Genomic DNA, 24,750 nt, shown 5'->3' with positions numbered 1-24,750 from the left:
CCACAACTACAGAGCCCACGTGCCCTGGAGCCTGGGCGCCACAACTAGAGAGAGAAAACCCACACACCACAACTAGAGAGAAGTCCACGTGACACAACAAAGATTCCGTGTGCCACAATAAAGATACCATGTGCTGCAACTAAGATCCGACACAGCCAACCAGCCAGCCAGCCAGCCATAAATAAATTTATTTTAAAAAAGGGCAGAAGACCAAAATAGACATTTCTGCAAAGAAGACACACAGATGGCAACAGGCACATGAAAAGGTGTTCAAACATCACTAGTTATTAGAGAAATGCAAATCAAAACCACAGTGAGGTATCACCTCACACCTGTCAGAAGGTCTATTATCAAAAAGAACACAAATAACAAATGTTGGAGAGGATGTAGAGAAAAGAGAAACCTTATACACTGTTGGTGGGAAAGTAAATTGGTGCAGCCACTGTGGAAAACAGTATGGAGGTTTCTCAAAAAACTAAAAATAGAACTACCATACGACCCAGCAATTCCACTCCTGGTGGGTATATATCCAAAAACACAAAAACCCACACCAATTTGAAAAGATACATACACCCCAATGTTCACAGCAGCATTATTTACAATTGCCATTATATGGAAGCAACCTAAGTGTCCATCAAGAGATGAATGGATAAAGAAGATGTGGTATATATACACAATGGAATACTACTCGGCTATAAAAAAGGGTGAAGTTTTTGCCACTTGCAGCAACACTGATGGACTTGGAAGGTATTATGCTAAGTTAAATAAGTCAGACAGAGAAAGACAAATACTGTATGATATCACTTATATGTAGAATCTAAAAAATACTATGAACTAGTGAATATAACAAAAAAGAAGCAGACTCTCCAATACAGAGAACAAACTAGTGGTTACCAGGGGGGAAAAGGGGGAAGGAGTGATATAAGGACAGGGGATTAAGAGGTACAAACAACTATGTGTAAAATAAGCTACAAGGATATATTGTACAACACGGGGAATATAGCCAACATTCTATAATAACTATAATTGGAGTATAACCTTTAAAATTTGCAAACCACTACATTGTATACCTGTAGCTTATATAATATTGTATACCAACTATACATCAGTTAAAAAAAAAAAAGATGTAATGTGTATATACACACACATAACACACACAAATGGAATAGTACTCAGCCATAAAAAAGAACGATATATTGCCATTTGCAGCAACATGGACCTAGAGAATATCATACTAAATGAAGTGAGACAGCGAAAGACAAATATTATATGATATCACATATGTGGAATCTAAAAAAATAGTACAAATGAATCTATATACAAAACAGAAACAGATTCACAGACATAGAAAACAAACTTATGGTTACCAAAGGGAAAAAGAAGAAAGGGGAGGGATAAATTAGGAGTATGGGATTAAAAGATACAAACTACCGTACATAAAATAGATAAGCAACAAGGATTTACTGTGATACAAAGGGAACTATATTCAGTACCTTGTAATAACCTATAATGGAAAAATATCTGAAAAAAATATAACTGGATCATTTTGCTATACACCTGAAACACAACATTGTAAGTTAACTACACTTTAATTTTTAAAAAATGGGCAAAAGATTTGATTTTGTATCTCCAAAAGAAGACACACAAATGGCCAATAAGCATATGAAAAGATGCTCAACCATCTTTTCAGTCATTAGGGAAATGCAAATCAAAACAACGAGATTGAACGAGATTAATACGTCACGCTTACTAGGATGGTTTCAAAGATGGATGATTAACAAATGTTAGTGCAGATGTGGAGAAACTGGAACCTTCGCATACTACTGGTAAGGAAAATGGTATAACTGCATTGGAAAAACTGGCAATTTCTCAAAAAGTTAAACAGAGGTACCATGTGACCCAGCAATTCTACTCCTAGGAGAACTGAAAATATGTCCAAAAAAAATTGGTATACAAATATTCATAGCAGCATAAATATTAATAGCTGAAAAGTTGAAACAATAAAAATGGCCATCAATTGATGAAATGGATAAACAAAATGTGGTTTATCCACACAATGAAACATTATTGGCCATAAAAAGGAATGAAGTACTGATATAGGCTACAATATGGATGAACCTTGAAAACATTATGCTAAGTGCAAGAAGCCACGCACAAAAGGCTGTACAGTGTATGCTTCCATTTATACCAAATGCCCAGAATTGGCAAAATCTATGGAGACAGAATACAGATTAGTGGTTGCCAGGGGTTAGAAGGAGAGAAGAATGGAGAGTGACTGCTAATGGGTTTCTTTTTGAGGTGATGAAAATGCTCTGGAAGTAAATAGTGGTAATGGTTGCACAACTTTGTAAATACACTAAAAACCACTGAACTGCACTCTTTAAAAGGGTTAATTTAAGATACGACAATTATATCACAATAAAATTGTTACTAAAAAAAAGAGCCCAAGAGACAAAACTAGAAAATTAGTAATAATCAGAAAACATGATAAGAAATTCGATAGAAGATCAAAAATATCAAGATAAATGTACAAAATGCAACAGCATTTTTATCAGTAACCATTTAGAAATAAAGAGATATCCCATTCACAGGGTGACCAAAACTACAAAATACCTAGGAATAAGTGTAATAAGGAATATCCAAAAACTAGAGGAAAGTTAAAAAATATATTTTAAAGGACATGTGACATATGAATAAAGAAATGTACATGTGCCTGAATTTCAACCAGTCCCAAATTATTATTTTAAGCAATTCCAATAATTCCACGGCTGCACAAAATGATTTTTTTTAAACATCTTTTTTTTTTTTTTTTTTTTGCGGGCCTCTCACTGTTGTGGCCTCCCCCGTTGCGGAGCACAGGCTCCGGACGCGCAGGCTCAGCAGCCATGGCTCACGGGCCTAGCCGCTCTACGGCATGTGGGATCTTCCTGGACCGGGGCACGAACCTGTGTCCCCTGCATCAGCAGGCGGACTCTCAACCACTGCACCACCAGGGAAGCCCTAAACATCTTTATCGGAATATAACTGCTTCACAATGGTGTGTTAGTTTCTGCTTTAGAACAAAGTGAAGCAGCTATACATATACATATATCCCCATAGCTCTTCCCTCTTGCGTCTCCCTCCCTCCCACCTGCCCTATCCCACCCCTCTAGGTGGTCACAAAGCACTGAGCTGATCTCCCTGTGCTATGTGGCTACTTCCCACTAGCTATTATTTTACATTTGGTAGTGATATGTCCTTGCCACTCTCTCACTTCATCTCAGCTTCCCCTTCCCCTTCCCCGTGTCCTCAAGTCCATTCACTACGTCTGCATCTTTATTCCTGTCCTGCCCCTAGGTTCTTCAGAACCATTTTGGTTTTTTTAGATTCCATATATATGCGTTAGCATACAGTATTTGTTTTTCTCTTTCTGACTTACTTCACTCTGTATGACAGACTCTAGATCCATCCACCTCACTATAAATAACTCAATTTCGTTTCTTTTTATGGCTGAGTAATATTCCGTTGTATATATGTGCCACATCTTCTTTACCCATTCATCTGTCGATGGACACTTAGGTTGCTTCCATGTCCTGGCTATTGTAAATAGAGCTGCAATGAACATTGTGGTACATGACTCTTTCTGAATTATGGTTTTCTCAGGGTATACGCCCAGTAGTGGGATTGCTGGGTCGTATGGTACTTCTATTTTTAGTTTTTTAAGGAACCTCCATACTGTTCTCCATAGTGGCTCACAAAATGATTTTTAAATGTACATGAAAGAACTTGTAAGAATTACCAATAATTAAAAAAAAGAATAGGGAAGGAGTCCTGTCCTATCAGATATTATCAGTAAAATTTGGTAGAAAGCTATTATTATTAATTCAGTAATGCCACTAGCAAATAGGTTATCGAAAACAGAGTACACTATGATAAAGAGGACTACTCAAATCAGTTGGGGGAGGGATTGACTATTCAGCTAAACTATAGCCTTTCCTGGAAAAAAGCAAGTTTGGGTTCTCATCTCATACACAAAAAATTAATTCCACATGGATTAAAGATCTGATTTTAACAAGAAATCTACAAAATATTTTGAAGAAAACAAAAGAGAACATATGTATAATGTCATTAAGTAGAAGGTATTCTTAGACAAAAAAGAAAATCCAAAAGCCAGAAAGAAAAAAATGCCAATTTGATGACATAATTTTAAATAAGGGTAAGTGAAGAGATTAATGATCAAAGATAAATGATGTCACGAAAGAAAATATTTGCTATACATGACCAGTATACATAAAGAACTCGTACAAACTGATAAGAAAATGTCAAATAATCCAATAGAAAATGAATAAAGGATAAACAGGGAATTTATACAATAACTAACCATAAGTAGCAAAAAGGAGCTCAATCTCATCTATAATCAGGAGTTTATAGAACGGAATTCAATCTTAAAATCAGCACTTTTTATTCTGCAACCAGAAAACAAACCTTCCATAATACCGTGGGACATCTGCAAAGCCAATCCCTCATTCTTATGTCCCTACTCTTTCCCATTTGAAATAGCTTAAAACAAGTGTTTGCATTAGCTGTTCAAACTCAACTGACTGCAAAACAAAATCAAAAACTACAAACACCACTACCACTAGAAATGCAAATTAAAACAAGGACTCTGAAAATTTAATCAGATTAACAAAAACTGAAGACACCATCCAGTGCTGGCAAGGATGTGGGGAAACTGGTCGTCTCACATCCTCTTGGTGAGAGTGTGGGCTGCCAAAACTCCCTGGAAAGCAGTCTAGCAGTAGCTATTAAAATTTACAACGTACATTGTTTTGACCCAGTAACACCACATTTTTAGGATTCTGTTTAGAATTAAAAGCCCTGCTATGCAGCAATATCCCCTAGGATCCTTAACTTCCGGAACACTTCCTTCATCTTCATGGTCTAACTGAAACCTGGCTTTTCCCTGAAGATCCTCCCCCTGAAGCCCTCTCTCCCATTTTCTCTCTCATACCTGTGGGTATGGAAGGGAGAGAACGGTCCTCCTTGCTCATTCCCACTTTGGGGGATTCTTCTTCCTTTCTCCTTAAAAAGTCCATCTTCACGTAGAGAAGATTAAGAGAATTAACATTAGTGATGATGTCCAGGATTAGAATCACACTTTTGGACTTCCTTTGCTGTGTTCTCCTTCTTCAAAGTGTCCCATACTGTTTCTGTTGGCCCTACTCACCTACCTGTTGTTGAAAACAAATCAAAACTTAGGGCCAGAGCGGCAGTGCTAGGTAGTAAGAAAGAGAATCCAGAGTTCTGGATTCAAATCTAAGCTCATCACTGACCTTAGGTAAATTATCTCCTGATCCTAGTTTACTCAACAATACCAGAACCTACACCATGTTTACTGGGAGGACTTAAAGATACAATGGATCTAGAGCACTTTCGATTAAGTAAATGCTCAATAAGTGTTTAAACAAATGTCAAAAACAAAAACACCTTCGAATCTCAAAATTTTATACTCCTGTACAAGCAGAAAAGGACTGTTTCTTCCTCTATTGGCCATGTATAGCTCCTTTAGTTGCTTCTCTCTTTATCCATGTCATCCTTCTAAAGGTGTTCAAACAGCAACCTAGAGGCAGTAAACCAAGACACCAGGGGAATCGGCTATACTTGGAAATTTGGAAACATGGACTTCAATACAACTGACCTTCCCCATATTTGTATTAGCTCCTCTTAAAACTCATTATTTCCCATTTGAAGAAAATGGGGAAGGCCTAAAATAAATATGGCATTAGCTATTCATATTCAACTGCTTCTAAAATAAACAGGAGAAAGTAACTAGAAGAATCTTAAAAGACATCAAACAGACTTAGAAGCCTGCTAAATATAACCTAAGGAGTTCCAATCAAATCATGTCACAAAAAAAGTGAAATAGAGGAAACCTGAGATTTCCAAAATATTTCACTTTTGCTAATTTCAATATATCAAATGAAGCAACTTATTGAAAACTGACTCCTAGCAGTGTCATCCTGTTCTGTCCTAATCCCTGTGGAGATTCCAAGCACATGCTCCATACTGTTAGTGAAGCAAAGCTGAAACCTAGTGTTATTTCACTCTCTAGTTGAAAAAATCTTTGATGGCTCTTCAAGCCTACAGATTAAAGTTTAAACCACTGAGCACAGACCTCCAAAATCTGGCTGTAATTTACCTTTCCAGTGTTATTTTCATCTTCCAATTCTCTAAATCCATCACAACAAACACATTCTACATTATTTCATATCCATGCCTCAGCTTTGAACATACTCCTGCCCACCACCTGTTATTCCATTCCTCCTTCAAAGCAGCAAAGTACAGTGGAAAGAGTCCGGCTTTTAAGTTCAGATCCAGATCCACTAGATTTCTAATTCTAATTCCATCCCCACTACTTAAGAGCTTAATGATCTGGAGCAAATACTTTACTAGACCTGTTTCCTTACCTAGGAGGAGGCATATCACCTGTGGCACTTTTACAAGGCTATTGTGAGGATTACGCATAATGGTTCTAAACTATCTAGCACCAGGCCTAAGGCACGGTAGAAACTTAATGGTAACTACTGAGCCATCCTTCTTTCCCCCTCCATCCTCATCAATACTATCATTTCCTAAATTTCCACAGCACTTTGTTTATACTACTACATATATTACACCATGAGCACTAATATACTGCAGAATACTCATTATTTATATATGTGTCTGGCTTTTTCATTAGGTTATAAGCAAGATGGTTATGGGTATGGATTTCTAAATCTCTGCCACTTACCACCTGAGCAAGTTATTTGACCTCGCAGAACCTGTTTCTTCATTAATAAACTGAATTGGGGTTAACACCTTACAGTGTTACAAAAAGGTTTAAAAGAGTTAATGTACATCAAATACCTCGTATAACGCTTGACACCTAGTAAATTTCAGAGGATGTTAATGGTAATCTGGATGATGAACCTGATCCAAGCAACTGCTTAAAGAATACACAAATGTATTTGTCTTATTAAATCTAATTTCATAAAGCAATCTTAATACAACTTTAACCTGCTACTCACCTCTCTTACTGATAGAGACAGCCAATGAAGACAAAAACAGAGATTCCTATGCACTTTATCTCAGAAATGCTACCACATATTCATGTTCTTCCAGGACCAGACTAAGTACTTCACGACTTATGGTTCACCTCACCTCATTACACTTTAAACATGGGTGCTTATCCCTCAAGAGTTGTAAGGGATAAAATGATCTGCCAGAGTTAAACAACACTCTGAAATTAGTAGTCTGTAAGGAAGTAGAAGCTAGTTGCTCTTCATTTTTTTTTTTTTTTTTTTTTTTTTGCGGTACGCGGGCCTCTCACTGCTGCGGCCTCTCCCGTTGCGGAGCACAGGCTCCAGACGCGCAGGCTCAGCAGCCATAGCTCACGGGCGAAGCCGCTCCGCAGCATGTGAGATCCTCCAGGACCGGGGCACGAACCCGTGTCCCCCGCATCAGCAGGTGGACTCTCAACCACTGCGCCACCAGGGAAGCCCTCTTTATTCATTTTAATTCTAATGTGCTGTGTCATCAATTTCTCTACTCAAAACTCCAAACAAATGTCAACTACTTCTATGACAGTATTTTCCAATTTATACACTTCCAACCCACTGCTTGATTTAAGAGAAAACACTTCAAAATTAACTGCAGTGAAATCAAGGAAATCACAGAAAAGTGAAAACTTGCAGAGAGAAAAAAAAACAATATTAGAGCATTTGCATTCCACTTTCAGGTGTACACTGCTACTTACATGGGTTGTACAGCACACACGTCAAGAGCTCAGGAAGGGTTCTGGAAGATGGACCCGGTTTTAAATCTGACATCACAACTTACTAGCTGTGTAACCTGAGCATGTTACTTCTTAAGCCTCATATCCCTCATCTCTAAAATAGGGATTGTAACAGTATGACTCTCACAGGGTTGCATTAAATACAATAATGTATATTGTTTCAGGAAAGTACCTACAACACCATACTCAATAAATGGTATTCTATCCATTTGTTGTTATTGCCTGAGCACTAAGGTTTTTGGTAAATATTGTGTAATTAATGAATATTTAGCATATTTTATATTAGGAAATAAGCGTACCACTAACTTTAATTCTATCCTAAGTTAAATAATGATTAATAGTTGCAATACTGTTTAAGAGCAGTTTACTGTTTACAAAGCCCTTTAGACATCCATAGCTCATTTTGATCTCCACAACATCCTTAGGGGATAAACACTTTTAAGAGACGTATTCTAGAAATAAAGAAACTGGTACCCATTAGGGTAACACAGAGTCAAGGTTACCTAAGTCTCCTCCAACCAGATTCTCCAGCTCAGGGATAAAGTGCATAGTGTCCAAAGTTCTTAACCCAAACATCCACTAAAAGGAGGCAGATTCCAGCAAGTTTCCCACCCTCCTCAAACAGAGTCAAGAACGTGAGCCCAGGAATAAGACCGAGGTAATAAACCCCGTCAGACGGCACTGATGACATTTACCATGCACTGTTTCATTACGAGGTGTCCTCCCACATCTTTAGGGCGGGGGCTAATCCTGACCCCACTGCCACCAGAGCGCCCAACACAGGGCCTGGCACCCAAGAGGCCCTCAGTAAACGTTTGTGGAAACGGCATGGGAGCCTGGTAGGAGGCCTTCCAGAGACCCGAAACGAAGCCAACTCCACGGTGGGGATTAAGCATCCCAGTAGATCCACAGTCGTTGGCGGAGAGGGTCCAAACGGTAACCAGGCTGGAAAAAGGATGGCTGAGGACGGGCGCCGCTAAGGGGAACCCGGGAAGCTGACCCTCTTGAGGGGAGAGAGGGGGAGCGGGTCTGCCCGCAGCCATTCCTGGAAGGCTGGGGACCGACAGAGGCTCGGGCGCCGGGGGCTGCAAGCAGGGCAACTGGCGCCTGGGGGGGAGGAGGAGGCCGCCTGCTGGTCTGAGAAGAATCTCGGGCCCAATCTGAGCAGGGTTCTGGGCTCCTCTAGGGACCCACTCCCTAGCCCGCGGTGGCATTCGCTTCACCGAGCGCTCGCTGCTACCTGAAACTGCAGCAGCTTCTCTGTCTGCTCCTGTGTTAGATCCCGCTCCTCAGGCGCCGCCATTTTGCAGCCGCCTCTACGCTTCTGACCCGTCCGCACCGTCACCCGCCGGAAATGACCTCAGCAGCAACCACATCCGGTCTGAACAGCCGCCGGCGCGCAACTGCGTCTGCGCGTGCCGGCCCAACCTGGAGGCCGGGAATGGTGACAATTTCCGCCGCTAGAGGGCACCACTCTCGGGCCGATCCCTAACACTTCCGAAAATTGTCGGGGGACTGTCTGCCCAAGTCGCCCTTAGGAGTTAGGCGACGAACGGATCTACCAGAGACTTGACTCTCGAATAGATCGCAAAGAACCGAGAGGTCCCGAATGCCCCTCGAGAAGCTTCGGAAATTCACGAATGCCCCTCGGCAGATTTCGCCTTCTTCCTAACCATTTTCATCTCCAATGTTTCTGAATGTTTCTTAGGAAATTGCAGTCGTTCAGAAATATCGGCCGTTTGATTCCTGCCATGATGTTTCCAAAATCCCCTGACCATCTCTCAGGAGGTTCCGAAAGCCCCCGAATACTGGGGGCGGGGTGGGGGTGGGGGCATTTCCCACGCCGCCTTCGAGCCGGAAGCTGTGGAAGGTGTGCGCCCCTTGAAAATGGTTGGGACTTGGCCACCCGGGCACTACCAGCCTTAGGCAGAGCTTTCCGTCCACGCCTCTTGCGACTCTGATCCTGCCTCAGGCCCTCACTCGTCTCTCTGCCCACTGGCCCGTCTTCCCTGTGACCAACCGAAGGAAGATCCCAGGACTGGGATCAGGAGACTTGGATTCACGTTCTAGTGTCCACCTGGCAAAGTGCTGGACATCTCCGGGCAAACCACCTCCTCTCTGCTCTAGTTTTGCCATTGATGGAATGAGATTCACCAACAGCCCCAGACGTGCTGTCTAAGCTCATTCTCCTTGGAAGCAGTCCCCCACCCTTTCCACTGCCTTATCTCCACCCCTCAATGTCTGCCTTCTTCTGCACTTTCCTTGCCCCTTTTAACCCGCCACCTCTCTTCAGGTCTCCCATTTTCATTTCCACTTCTTTTCTCCTGCCATCCGCCTTCTCTGTCCACTGTCCAGAAGGCCTTGGGAGGCAGAGGGTTCATGGTCTGGTGCTTTTCCACAGACTACCCGTCTGACTCCTAGCAAGGCACTCAGCCTCCTGGGGCCCCGCTGTCCTCCCCATCTATGGAATCTCACCCCATGAACTTCACGGGTTGAATTAGGTGAGACAGAACCGGAAGTGCTTTGAAAGCTGAAGTTCCGTGAAGAGTACTTTAAAGGATGGAAGGACTTAAGTTTTGGCTATTTCTTTCTTTCAGGCCTGAATCAGGTCTTACTAGGTCTGCACAAACTTCATAACAATGTCCTAGAATTTTTCTTAGACCCTTAAGGTAAAATTGTAAGCAAGTAGAGCCACTTTGGAGAATTTCTTTTACATCAACTCAAAGCTCAAATGAGATGCAGTACTATTCAACGTCTCCAATAATGATGGATCCGGAAGAACTAGATGAGGGATTGCAAAGTCAGGTGCCATCTGGAGTTGTTGCATAATTCTGATTTAAGATGTATTCTTTCCACACACAAACTTTGTGGTTATATTAAACACCATTGAATGTTCTTCTCTTCCTTTAAGACACAGACACCCTCTTAGTCTACATTTCCCTTTTCTTCTTTGAATAAAGGTGTGGCTACAAGAAATATTTTACTTAAAAAAAAAAAAAAAAAAGCAACAGCAACAACAACTTGACCATAGGAATACAATATGGCAAACTGGAGAATCCATTCCCTGGGCAAAGGCGGCTTCTGCTTTTTAGCTGTACCTTTTGGCTTACATGTAAGACCAGTACTGGGGAGGGATTAATTAGGAATTCGGGATTAACAGGTAGATACTACTATATGTAAAATAGATAAACAACAAAGACCTACTGTATAGCACAGGGAACTATATTCAGTATCTTATAATAACTTATAATGGGAAATAATCTGAAAGAGAATATGTGTACGTATATGTATATATATGTATAACTGAATCACTTTGCTGTACACCTGAAACATTGTAAATTGACTAAACTTCAATTTAAAAAAAAAGAAGAAGACCAGGGCTTCCCTGGTGGCGCAGTGGTTAAAAATCCACCTGCCAATGCAGGGGACACAGGTTCGGGCCCTGGTCCGGGAAGATCCCACATGCTGCGGAGCAACTAAGCCCGTGCACCACAACTACTGAGCCTGCGCCCTAGAACCCGCAAGTCACAACCCCTGAGCCTGTGTGCTACAACTACTGAGGCCTGTGCGCCTAGAGCCCGTGCTCCACAACAGGAAAAGCCACCGCAGTGAAAAGCCTGCACACCACAACGAAGAGTAGCCCCTGCTCACCGCAAGGAGAGAAAGCTCGCGCGCCACAAGGAAGACCCAACGCCGCCAAAAATAAATAAAAATTTCTTTAAAAAAGTCCAGCATTGCCACAACTTCCCCTTTTCTAAGAGCACCTAACAAATAAGGATCTGTGTATGAAATCTCCCCATTTTGAAATGGTAATAACTAATTCAGTTTTTAAGAAAATTACTGTCAACCATAACTGCAAGCCACATTTCAACCCAAGAGCTACAAGCCCACCCCTCTGACCTAGGTAGAATCCTCATGGCCTCTGTTTGCCATGGGAGAAGCTGGCCTTGGAAGAAACCTAAGCTTTTTTGATAGGTTCAAGATGAAGAGCATGGAAAGCGGCATCAAATATTGGCTTGCCATCTTCTTTAAGAATAATTTTTTCTGACCTTTATTTTCCTTTTTAGAGCCGTGTTGTCCAATCAAAATACAATGATAGCCACATGTGTAATTTTAAATACTATAGGAACACATTTAACACAGATGAGATTAATCTTAGTAATATATTTGATTTAACCCAATATATCAAATATATTATCTTTTTTTGTACTAAGTCTTCAAAATCTGGGGTGTATTTTACACTTCCCTAAATCTCTATTTGGACTGGCCACATTTCAAGTACTGGGTTACCACACATGGTTAGTGACCACTGCATTGGACAGTGCATTCTAAAGCATTCTGAAGATATTTTTAATAGATTTATTAATTATATTCATCTACATATCACCTATGTGTGGCATCTAAACTACAACACAAATGAACTGCTAAAAAGAAACAGACTCACGGACATAGAGAACAGACTTGTGGCTGCCAAGGGAAAGGGGGGTGGGGGGAGGGAAGGACTGGGAATTTCGGATTAGCAGATACAAACTATTATATATAGAATGGATAAACAACAAGGTCATACTGTATAGCACAGGGAATTATATTCAATATCCTGTGATAAACCATAATGGAAAAGAATATGAAAAGAATGTATATATGTGTGTAACTGAAACACTTTGCTGTACAGCAGAAATTAACACAATATTGTAAATCAACTATACTTCAATAAAATTTTAAAAATTATATTCATCTACAGATTTTAGGAGTCGATTAAACAAACATTTACTGAGTGCTTTATTCTGAGCCAGGCTCTGTACCAGATGCTATAAAGTTAAGACACAGCCACTGTTCTCGAAAGAACACACAGTTTAATGAAAAATTAAATGAATTTTCATCAGTCTCTGGACTGGTGTGTGTGTGTGTGTGTGTGTGTGTGAGAGAGAGAGAGAGAGAGAGAGAGAGAGAGAGAGAGAGGTTTTGAGTGCACACAGGGATTTGTGGCTGAGAGCTGTCTCAGAGAATCTAATGAATATTTGTTTCTCTAATCCTAGTAATAAGGCTTTGCTGACGCCTTACCATTTTGTTCCTGATAAAGGATGAATTCTGTCCTGCTGAGTCATGGAAATCCTAGAACAAGTCCTCAATTTCTGAATAACTGGAACATAAGATATTTTCTGTCAGTTGGGGACATTGCATTTTGATTGCCGAGTAAAGCAGACCATTGAGATGTCAGCAACAGTTTTTTGTTTGTTGCCCTCTTATCCATCAAATTATTCATTATTGGCTAAGTGGAGCTAGCAGGAATTAAGGTGACTCAACTAGATTCATCCAAAAAGTAAGGCGAGTGAGAGAAGTAATACCTGCACCCAATAGTGTATTTTAGATTCTCAGGCTTCTGCTAGGGGTTTTTGGACTGATGAAAAAAAATTAAGCTTGGAAGCAAAGTTTTGCCTTATGTAAGTCACAAAGTACATCTCATGCTCTGCAGGGACACCTGAGGATTGCACCATTAATTGTGTGGTTTTGGAAAGTGAACCTCTCTGTCTCAGCTTGCTCATCTCTCAGCTGTAAACAAATAGTCTCCACCTCACAGTTTGTGGCAAGGGTTAACTCAGAGAGGACATGTAAAATTCATGCCCTCATCATAGCCACCTTGCAGATTTGGGAGAGGACAGAATGAAATAAAGTATTAATGGAAGGCTTTATCCAGCACTATTCACAATAACCAAGACATGGAAAAAACCTAAATGTCCATCGACAGATGAATGGATAAAGAAGATATGATTGATACACACACACACACACACACACACACACACACACACACATATCCAATGGAATATGACTCAGCTATAGAAAAGCATGAAATAATGCCATTTGCTGTAACATGGATGGACCTGGAGATTATCATACTAAGTGAAGTAAGTCAGAAAGAGAAAGACAAATACCACATGATATCACTTATATGTGGAATGTAAAATATGACACAAATGATCTTATCTACGAAACAGAAACAGACTCAAAGACAGAGAACAGACTTGTAGTTGTCAAGGGGGAGGGGTTGGGGGAGGGGTGGATTCGGAGTTGGGGATAGGCAGATGCAAACTATTATATATAGAATAGAAAAACAACAAGGTCCTACTGTATAGCACAAGGAACTGTATTCAATATCCAGAGATTAAATCATAATGGAGGGCTTCCCTGGTGGCGCAGTGGTTGAGAGTCCGCCTGCCGATGCAGGGGACACGGGTTCGTGCCTCGGTCCGGGAAGATCCCGCATGCCGCAGAGCGGCTGGGCCCATGAGCTATGGCCGCTGAGCCTGCGCGTCCGGAGCCTGTGCTCCGCAACGGGAGACGTCACAACAGTGAGAGGCCTGCGTACCGCAAAAAAAAAAAAACCCATAATGGAAAAGAATATGAAAGAGACTATATATATATATATATATATATATATATATATATATAAACTGAATCACTTTGCTATACATCAGAAACTAACACACATTGTAAATCAACTATACTTCAATAAACTAAATTTGGAAAAAACGGAGAAGGCTTTATCATTGCTAAAGCCCTTCGCAGAAGTTAGATTTTGCTATAGATTGATTCAATATGTGTTACTGTCTTACAGTTACTCAGTTCTGGGGATGACCTAGCCTCAGGAATCTCCTAGAATAACAGGAAGTCAACTGCAGTATCAGGTGGAAAGTGACAGAGACCCAAAAGTCGATAATAGACTGTATCTGTCACATAGGTCCTCTTATCTCCCTATCTCATCTCTCCCCTGGAACGCTGCAGTTCCCTCCTAACTGGTCTCCTGGATTTTACATTTGCCCCTCTCTGATTCAGTCTCATCACAGACGCCAGAGAAACGTTTCAGAAAGTAAGTCAGGGGACTTCCCTGGTGGCGCAGTGGTTAAGAATCCGCCTGCCAATGCAGGGGACACAGGTTTGAGACCCGGTCTGGGAAGATCCCACATGCCGCGGAGCAACTAAGCCCGTGCGCCACAGCTACTGAGCCTGTGCTCTAGAGCCTGCGAGCCACAACTACTGAAGCCTGTGCGCCACAACTGCTGAAGCCCGTGCACCTAGAGTCCATGCTCCACAGCAAGAGAAGCCATAGCAATGAGAAGCCCGCACACCTCAGCGAAGAGTAGCCCCCACTCACCACAACTAGAGAAAACCCACATGCAGCAGAAAAGACCAATGCAGCCAAACATAAATAAATAAATAAATAAATAAAATTTAAAAAAAGTAAGTCAGATCCTATCACTCCCCAGCTCCAAACCCTCTATTGGCTTCCCATTGTCCTTAGAATAGAATCCAACCTCCTTCCTGTGGCTGACAAGGAAGCCTAACTTACGCTTCTATGACCTCATTACTGTGAACACATTACTCTCAAACCTCCACCTCATTATTCTTATTCATTACCTCAGGGACTTTGCATTTGCAGTACACTCTGCCTGGAACACTTTTCTTGAGTCCTCACATGGCTGGTCCCTTTTGACATGCAGATCTCAGTACATGTGTACAGCATCCTCAGAGAAAACTTAAAATGTATGTTTTCTTCAAATCACTTGTCATTAGATGATACTGTCTTATTTACCTGTTTATTGTTTATCTCCCAGCTCTGCATTCCAGGAAGGAAAGAGAGGCCAAGTTGGCTTGGGCCACCACTGAGTCCCCAGTACTGAGAGCTGCACTGGGCACAAAGTCAAAGGTCTGTAAATATTGGGCCCAGGCTAGATCCTTAGAGCAAGGGCCTCATGAATGTGGGTGGACTTATGGAAGCAGAGCCTTGGGAACTAAATCAGGAAATAAAGCTATTGCCTGTGGGATATAGAGGGAAATTCTTTAATTAGAGCGTCTCAAATCAGAGGATAAAAGGAGGACCACCTCAGTTTTGCGTGATGGAGGAAAGGATGCTGAATACAATGACCTTTAAAGCAGAGATTCTTTTTTTAAAGCAAAGATATTTTATTTCTTTTTAAAAACCCTGTGTTCATAAAAAAATTTCATGATTTGTGAACTGTGAACAAGTTCAAACAACACCTCAGTTGGCAGGGTGGGAAAGGGAGGAAAAGCAGGAGACCTATTTAGAGATGGTTTAAATAACTCAGATGCATTGAAATTGTCCCTACAATCTTAGACTCTGTCTGGCTTGGGGCAGGGGGAGGGGAGCATGTTTCCCAGGGGATATAGTGTAGGTTCCACTGAACCAGATGCTGGGATTACCAACTGGATACTTTGGGCTCAGTATGCCAATGAACCTGGAGGTGGAGGAGTTATCATACTGGCAGGACAATGCCCCTGATTACAGTGAGGGGCCAGGGTTGCTGTTACACACAACAGAGTCAGAAAGAGTATGTCTGGAGCCCAGGGGATTCACTTGGGACACCTCTGGGTGCCTCTATACCCAGTGACAACAGAAAACAAGCAATTGCAACAACTACAAACTGACAAGGACCAGGTAACTAAAGGCTCAGACTCCGCAGAAATGAAAGTCTGGATCACTCCACTGGAAAGCAATCAGGCCAACTGAAGTATTAGCTAAGAGTGACAAATTTTGGACTGAACAGTGCAGGAGGGAGATGACGTGATTATCACTTACAGCCTTGGGACCAGCTTCAGCTGCGAACTGTAGCTTGACTCACTAACTCATTTTCCCTAAGTCTTAAGAGAGATTGTGGCTGGTTACTGCCTTAAGGGGAATTTTATGAATGATTGGACTTGTACCACCCCTTTTGGAAGGAGTGAAGGCATTTTGTTCCCACAGTAGAGGAGAACCCATATTGTCATATGAGACCAGGTATAATGAGAGGGAATGAATAGCACGGAGGGGTCCAAGGGGTGTGCTGTATCTGATGCCTCTTATGTTTTCATTTCAGATCTTTGCAGTCTCACCTGTCTCCAAGGCCCTTGGCCACTTGTTTCACCTTGGCCACTTCTGTGGGACCAACTCTACACGGATTCTTTCTAGTCACCACCATGGTGACCCATTTACACAGACACAACCCGACAGCACTTCACCTCACCCGTGCACCACCAGCCTCCCGCCTCCCCCGCTACAGCTTGCCTGTTGCTACTGGAGCACAAGACACTGGGGATCAGCACGGTGCCCACACATGCACTACCCAGAAATGTGGGGGAATTCATGTGCCATGGGGCAAAACCCTGACCAGTGACAGACGGGAATCCACCACATGAAAATTTCTCACTTCCTGCCCCGTGTTGAGCTGTCTTGAGATGCGGTCATTTATATGGTCTCTCTGAGGCAAACCCATGGGGTGGTGCAATGTACTTCCTACCCTGTACTTGTCCCTATTCCTTGCCTCCCTGCTTCATTCTCTCATGCCTGATACCTTGGAATTGTACTCCCCAGTAAAGTATAAACATGTAAGCTTTTGATTCAGGCTATGTTTTCTATGGGACCTAGCCTATGATGTTGTGTATCAAATTAGTGGCTCAACCACGGAGAAAATAATAAGAAAATAATAATTTCAAGTGAATTTAAAACACAGTAATTTGCCTACAAATTCCTGATAGGCTATATCCTAAAAACAGAAAGAAATCTTAAATGATATTTAGTAATCATAGGTCAGTAATAATATTGATGTTGTTATTTTAAAACTACACAGACAGGGCTTCCCTGGTGGCGCAGTGGTTGAGAGTCTGCCTGCCGATGCAGGGGACACGGGTTCGTGCCCCGGTCCGGGAAGATCCCACACGCCGCGGAGCAGCTGGGCCCGTGAGCCATGGCCGCTGAGCCTGCGCGTCCGGAGCCTGTGCTCCACAATGGGAGAGGCCACGACAGTGAGAGGCCTGCGTACCGCAAAAAATAAATAAATAAATAAAAAATAAAAACTACAAAGACATAGAAAACAAATTTATGTTTACCAAAGGGTAAAGGAGGGGGAGGGATAAATTAGGAGATTGGGATTAACACTTACACACTACTATATATAAAATAGATAGACGCACATATGTATAACTGAATCACTTTGCTGTATACCAGAAACTAATACAACATTGTAAACAACTATACTTCAATAAAAAATAAATAAAATAAAAACTATATATTCATGTAGATAGAGCAAAAAAGAGAGATTATGTTATGCATTAGAACCAAGATTTTTGGTGAAAGAGAAATATATATATCTAAAATCAAAAGGATTGAGTAAAAACATTGTAATCTTAAACTTGAATTAGAAATATTAGTAAGAACACAATGTATTTTTCTCTTTCAAACAGAAAATGCGTTGTCTAGTTCTGTTGACTGAAGAGGTCTATAAGAAATAACTACTGAGGAGCCCAAACAGTGGTTTCTAAATATTATTTGCCACTAACAGGTCATAGAACTCTTTGAAGAAACGGCTAATTCCAGTCTGGGGGCAGGAAATGTACAGGATGAGCCAGGAACGTGTACCAGAGAACAAAGAAGTTGTCAAACTGTTACAAGGGGCCAAAGATGGGAAAATTTAAGCGTCAAAAAGTGTAGTGACTATCTCTCTTCCACTGAATTGCCTTTGCAACTTTGTCAGTAATCAGTTGTCTATATATGTGCATGTCTTTTTCCAGACTATTTTCTTCCATTGATCTATTTGTTTATCTTGATACCGATACCACACTGTCTTGATTACTGTAACTGTATAATAAATTTTGAAATCTGGTAATGATAGTCCTCCAACTTTTTCTTTGCTAAAGTTGTTTTGACTATTTTAGGTCCTGCTGGGATTTTGTGATTGCATTGACTCTGTAGATTAATACGAGGAGAATTTACATCTTACTATTGAGTCTTCTAATCAATGAACAAAGAATATCTCTCCGTTTATTTAGACCTTAACTTCTCTCAGCAATATTTTATAGTTTTTAGTGTACAAGTCTTTCATTTTATTTGTTAGGTTTATCTCTAAATACTTAATATTTTTGATGCTATTGTAAATGGCATGTTAAATTGTTAATTTCCTCTTGGTCACTGCTTGTGTATAAAAATACAATTCATTTTGTGTGTTCATCTTGTATTCTGTAAACTTGCTGAACACACATATTAGTTCTAGTAGCTTTTCGTAGAATCTATTTTTCTACTTAATCATATTGTCTATATATATGTATAAAGGTACTTTTATTTCTTCCTTTTAAACCTAGAACCTCCAGTACAATGTTGAAAAGAAGTGCTAGAAGAGGACAACCTTGTGTGATCTCTGATTATAGAGGAAAAGAGTTCAGTCTTTCACCATTAAGTTTAATGTTAACTGAAGGTTTTTCATAGCTGTCCTTTATCAGGTTGAGGAAGTTTCCTTCCATTCTTAGTTTGCTGAGAGTTTTAATTAGGAAGATGTTGGATTTAGTCAAAGGCTTTTTCTGCATTGAAGTGATCATATGGTTTTTCTCTCTTGGTTTTTTTTAATGTTGTCAATTACATTCATTGATCCTTTAAAAGTGTGGTAAAAAGTATATAACATAAAATTTACCACTTTAATCATTTTATAGTTACAATTCAGTCTTTTTATAGCTGAATAGTATTCCATTGTATGGGTGTACCACATTTTGTTTATACACTTGTCAGTTGATGAACATTTGGGTTGTTTCCACATTTTTGCTATTGTTAATAGTGCTGTTATGAAGATTTGTAGGCAACTTTTGGCTTGAATACTTGTCTTTGATTCTTTTGGATATTAGGAGTAGAATTTCTGGGTCATATGGTAATTTTATGTTTAACCTTCTGAAGAACCACCAAACTGTTTGCCACAAAGGCTGCCTCATTTTACATTCCACCTGCACTATATGAGGGTTCCAATTAGGCAACATCCTGGCCAATATATTTTCCTTTTTTAAAAAAATTACAGCCATTCTAGCAGGTATAAAGTGGCATCTCATGTGGTTTCAGTTTGCATTTCCCTAGTGACTAATGGTGTTGAGCATCTTTTCATGTGATTGCTGGCTATTTGTATGTCTTCTCTGGAGAAATGTCCATTCATGTCCTCTGCATATTTCTTTTAATTGGGTTGTTTGTCTTTTGGTTGTTGAATTATATGAGTTTATTATATATTCTGGATATTAGATCCTTACCAGATGTGTGATTTGCAGGTATTTCCTCCCATTCTGTAGGTTGTATTTTTCCCTTTCTTGATAGTGTCCTTTGATGCACAAAAGTTTTTAATTTTGATGGAGTCAAGTTCATCTATTTTTTTCCTTTGCTGCTTGTGCTTTGGGGTCATCTCTAAGAATCTATTGCCAAATACCAAGTCATGAAGATTTACGCTTAGGTTTGAGAGTTTCACAGTTTTAGGTCTTACATTTACATCTTTGATCTATTTTGAGTTGATTTTTTATATGTTATGAGGCAAGTGTCCAACTTCATTCTTTTGCACTGTGGGTATCTAGTTGTCCCAGCACCATTTGTTGAAGAAGTTATTCTTCTCTTATTGAATAGTCCTGGCACCCTTTTCAAAAACATTTGATGATAGGTATATGGGTTTATTACTGAACTCTCAATACTCTTCTATTGATTTATCTTTATGCCAGTACCTCACTCTTGATTACTGTAGCTTTGTAGTAAGTTATAAAAGTGGGAAGTGTGAATCCTTCAACTTTGTTTTTCTTTTTCAAGATTGTTTTGGCTATTCATGGTTCCTTGAGATTCCATATGAATTTTAAAACCTTACCATTTCTGCAAAAATGGTCATTGGGATTTTGATAGCAGTTACACTGAACCTGTAGACCACTTGGGGATGTATTGTCATCTTGACTATATTAAGTCTTTCAATCCATGAACACTGCATGTCTTTCCATTTGTGTAGGTCTTCCTTAAATTTTTTCAGCAATATTTTGTAGTTCTCAGTGTACAAGCCTTGCACTTCTTTTGTTAAATTTTTTCCTAAGCATTTCATGCTTTTGAGGCTATTGTAAATGAAATTGTTTTCTTAATTGCATTTTTGGATTGTTCATTGCCAGTGTATGGCAATACAACTTTAAAAAAAAATTATTTTATTAAGGGCTTTCCTGGTGGCACAGTGGTTAAGAGTCCGCCTGCCAGTGCAGGGGACATATGTTCGAGCCTGGTCTGGGAAGATCCCACATGCCGTGGAGAAACTAAACCCGTGCACCACAACTACTGAGCCTGAGCTCTAGAGCCCTAAAGCCACAACTACTGAGCCAGAATGCCACAACTACTGAAGCCTGCATGCCTAGAGCCCGTGCTCCACAACAAGAGAAGCCCCCACTCACCCCAACTAGAGAAAGCCCGCCTGCATCAACAAAGGCCCAACGCGGCCAAAATAAATAAGTAAATAAAATAGAACATTTAAAAAAATACTTTATTGAAGTATAGTTGATTTACAACATAACTATTCTGTCTGTTGATCTTTTTATTAATAAATTAATTAATTAATTTATTTTTGGCCGCATTGGGTCTTCATTGCTGCGCATGGGTTTTCTCTAGTTGCGGCGAGTGGGGGCTGCTCTTCATTGGGGTGCGTGGGCTTCTCATTGCGGTGGCTTCTCTTGTTGTGGAGCACGGGCTCTAGGTGCGTGGGCTCAGTAGTTGTAGCTCGCGGGCTCTAGAGCACAGGCTTAGTAGTTGTGGCGCACGGGCTTAGTTGCTCCACAGCATGTGGGATCCTCCCGGACCAGGGCTCGAACCCATGTCCCCTGCATTGGCAGGCGGGTTCTTAACCACTGCACCACCAGGGAAGTCCCTGTCTGTTGATCTTGAACCCTAAAACGTTGCTAAATTCATTTATTAGCTCTAATGGTTTTTGATGTGTAGTCTTAAGGATTTTCAATATATAAAATAACTTCATCTGTAGATAGAGAACATTTTACTTCTTCTGTTCCAATTTGGATGCCTTTTATTTCTTTTTATTGCCTAATTGTTCTGGTTAGAACTTCCAGTACAATGTTGAACAGAAGTGGCAAAAGTGAGCTTTCTTGTATAGGAAGGTTTTTAACTAAAAATTCTGTTTCTTTAACAGATATATGGGCATTCAAGTAGTTTGTGCCTTTCAAGGAAAATTCATCATAGACTTAGATGTAAAACACAAAACTATAAAAGTTCTGGAGGAGAACATTAGACAAAAATCTTTGCGAACTGGGGTTAGGCAAAGATTTCTTAGATATAATACAAAAGTATGATACATAAAAGAACAGATAAATTATAATTCATCAAAATGTAAAACTTCTGCTCTTCAAAAGTCTCTGTTTAGAAAATAAAAAGACAGACTGGAAGAATATATTTGCATACTACATCTGTTGAGAGACTTTAGTCAGAAAATATAAAGTATTGTCAAAACTCAATAGTAGGGACTTCCCTGGTGGACCAGGGAAAAAGAATCCATCTTCCAGTGCAGGGGATGCGGGTTTGATCCCTGGTCGGGGAACTAAGATCCCACATGCCGAGGGGCAACTAAGCCCCCAAGCCACAAGTGCTGAGCTCTCGTGCCTCAACTAGAGAGCCCGTGTGCTGCAAACTACAGAACCCACACGCTCTGGAGCTGCGCACCACAACCAGAGAAAGAAAAAATCTGTGTGCCACAGCTAGAGAAGAGCCTGTGCGCTGCAACGGAGAACCCGCCATGCCGCAACTATGACCCGACGCAGCCTAGAAAGAAAGAAAGAAAGAAAGAAAGAAAGAAAGAAAGAAAGAAAAACTCAATAATAAAATAAACAAACAGTCCAATTTAAATACTAGGTAAAAGCCTTTAAATAAAATATAATAATATTATACTAACTTTAGTTAATGATGTATCACTATTGTTTCATTAACTGTGACAAATATACCATATTAATGTAGAATGTTAATGGGCGAAAGTGGGTATGGGATGTATGGAAACTCTCTGTACTACTTTCACAATTTTTCTGTAATCTAAAACTCTTCTAAAAAATTAACTTTTTAAATAATAAAAATAAAAGTTAAGCCTACTCCTACCCTATGATCCAGCCATTCCACTTCTAGGTATTTACCTAAGAAATAAGAAAACATGTATTCACACAAAGACTTGTACACAAATGTTCATAACGACTTTATTGATAAACTGGAAACAGAAACAGAAACTGGAAACAACCCAAATATCTATCAACAGGTGAATGGATGAACAAATTTTAGTACTCAGCACAATAAAAAGGAATGAACTATTGATACATGGAACAACATAGATGAATCTTTAAAGAATTACGCTGAGTAAAAGAAGCCAGACAAAAAAGAATGAGTCTTGTATGATTCCATTTACATAAAACTCAAGACAAAATGTAAAACACATCAGCGGATGTCTGGGTATTGGAGGGAGGCAGGGAGATAAGGGAGAGAGGGAACAAAGGGAACAAAGGGAACAAATACATGTTTCAGGTTATTGGAGATGTTCATTATCTTGATTGCAGGGAGGATTTCCTAGCTGTACACATATGTCAAAATTTCTCAAATTGTAAACTTTAAATATGTGCGGTTTATTACATGTCAATTATACATAAATAGAGGTACTTAGAAAATATAATGCCTACAATGAATTGAAACTCATCAAGTATATGTAAAACCAGGAGCTTATTATGATATCAGAAAGAGAACAACCACAAACCCATGCTCGTTAATTGCTTTTGGAGATTGCCAGCACATCAGTTCATTTTTCTGAAAGCTGATAAATTAAGAGAAGCAATCAAGCCTTGGTCTTACCTGTCCTCTATGAACTCTACCTGTGGGCAACCAAACTGATAACAAGAGAAACTTCTTTAAGAACTTCCAGCTAACGCATCACAGAAATAATGAATTGGGAGATGGGGATTGACATGTATACACTGATGTGTATAAAATGGATGAATGATAAGAACCTGCTGTATAAAAAATTAAACTAAATTAAATTAAAAACAAACTAATTAATTAAAAAAAAAGAATTTCCAGCTAATGCAAATATAGTGAGAGAAATAGAATCACCACAGTTTCAACCCCAAATAACGTAACTGATTTAGATAAAAATCACAAAGAGCGCTAAGAGCCTGAGATGAAAAGCTGATCTGAAACTTTATTATCAAATGATCAGGCTGACAACACCTAAACCTGCTGATCAATGTTAATGTTACTAAGAGGCGACTAGACATGATGTGATATATGATGTGATGCAATGGGAATTTCCCAACATCATGTATGAAATATTCTTGCAAAAAATTCATCTGGAATCTGCTCAAGCCTCTAGATCAGGGTTTCTCAGCTTGGGCTTTACTGACATTTTGGGATGGATAATTCTTTTTTGTGAGGGGCCGTTCTGTGCATGTAAGATGTTTAGCAACATCCCTGGCTGCCACCCACTAGATGATATTAGCAGCTGGCAAGTTGTGACAATTAAAAAAGGTCTCTAAACATTGCCAAATGGTCCCTGGGGGGTGAGATCAACCCTGGTTGAGAACCACCACTCTAGATCTGACTACTAATTTATAGGAAGTAATTAAGGTCCTGAGAGCAAGTTAAACGCCACCACAGGAATGCAAATGGATAAACCTACACTGAGATAAACTCTACAAAGCAGTAGGATTTCTTCAACAACAGCAACAACAAATTGAAGGAAAAAAGGGTGTGGGGGGAAATGTGTAAATTAAAAAAGATTTAAGAAACATCCTTAAATCCAGTGAGCTAGGAAACCCCGCAGAGTTAAATTTCACCACATATGGATAGAGTGAGACCCTAAGAGACCCCAAACTTTAAGGGTAAGTAAGATATGGACCTCTCATACCTTAGAGACCAGCTACTTGCCCAGGACAGGGAATTAATGGAGGCTTCTGTGAGGGAAACACTCCAGTTTGCATTACAGAAGGGAAAGAAAGGTTCCTCCAAAATGCTAATTTAGAACTAGGACTCAGGTACAGAACAGATTGGTGGTTGCCAGAGGCAAGGATGAGGGGTGGATGAAGTGGGTGAAGGAGGTCAAAAAGTGCAAACTTCCGGTTATAAAATAAGTAAGTCATAGGGA

The 24,750-nt window shown here is 40.2% G+C and overlaps 1 protein-coding gene across 1 annotated transcript in view; it reads right to left on the bottom strand.

The window, feature by feature from the left end:
• FAF2 (Fas associated factor family member 2) overlaps nucleotides 1-9,164 on the bottom strand; it is a 57,326-nt gene extending 48,162 nt beyond the window's left edge. The window contains exon 1 of the mRNA XM_065874317.1: nucleotides 9,054-9,164. Coding sequence (XP_065730389.1) covers nucleotides 9,054-9,116 — 63 coding nt within the window. The 5' untranslated portion in view covers nucleotides 9,117-9,164. The remainder of the gene's footprint in view (nucleotides 1-9,053) is intronic.
• Between the last annotated feature and the right edge of the window lie 15,586 nt (nucleotides 9,165-24,750).

The sequence above is a fragment of the Phocoena phocoena genome, chromosome 3, assembly GCF_963924675.1.
Source record: "Phocoena phocoena chromosome 3, mPhoPho1.1, whole genome shotgun sequence".
Lineage (NCBI taxonomy): Eukaryota > Metazoa > Chordata > Mammalia > Artiodactyla > Phocoenidae > Phocoena > Phocoena phocoena.
The sequence above is the reverse complement of the archived record's forward strand: the minus strand, read 5'-3'. Positions and strand labels throughout refer to the sequence as shown.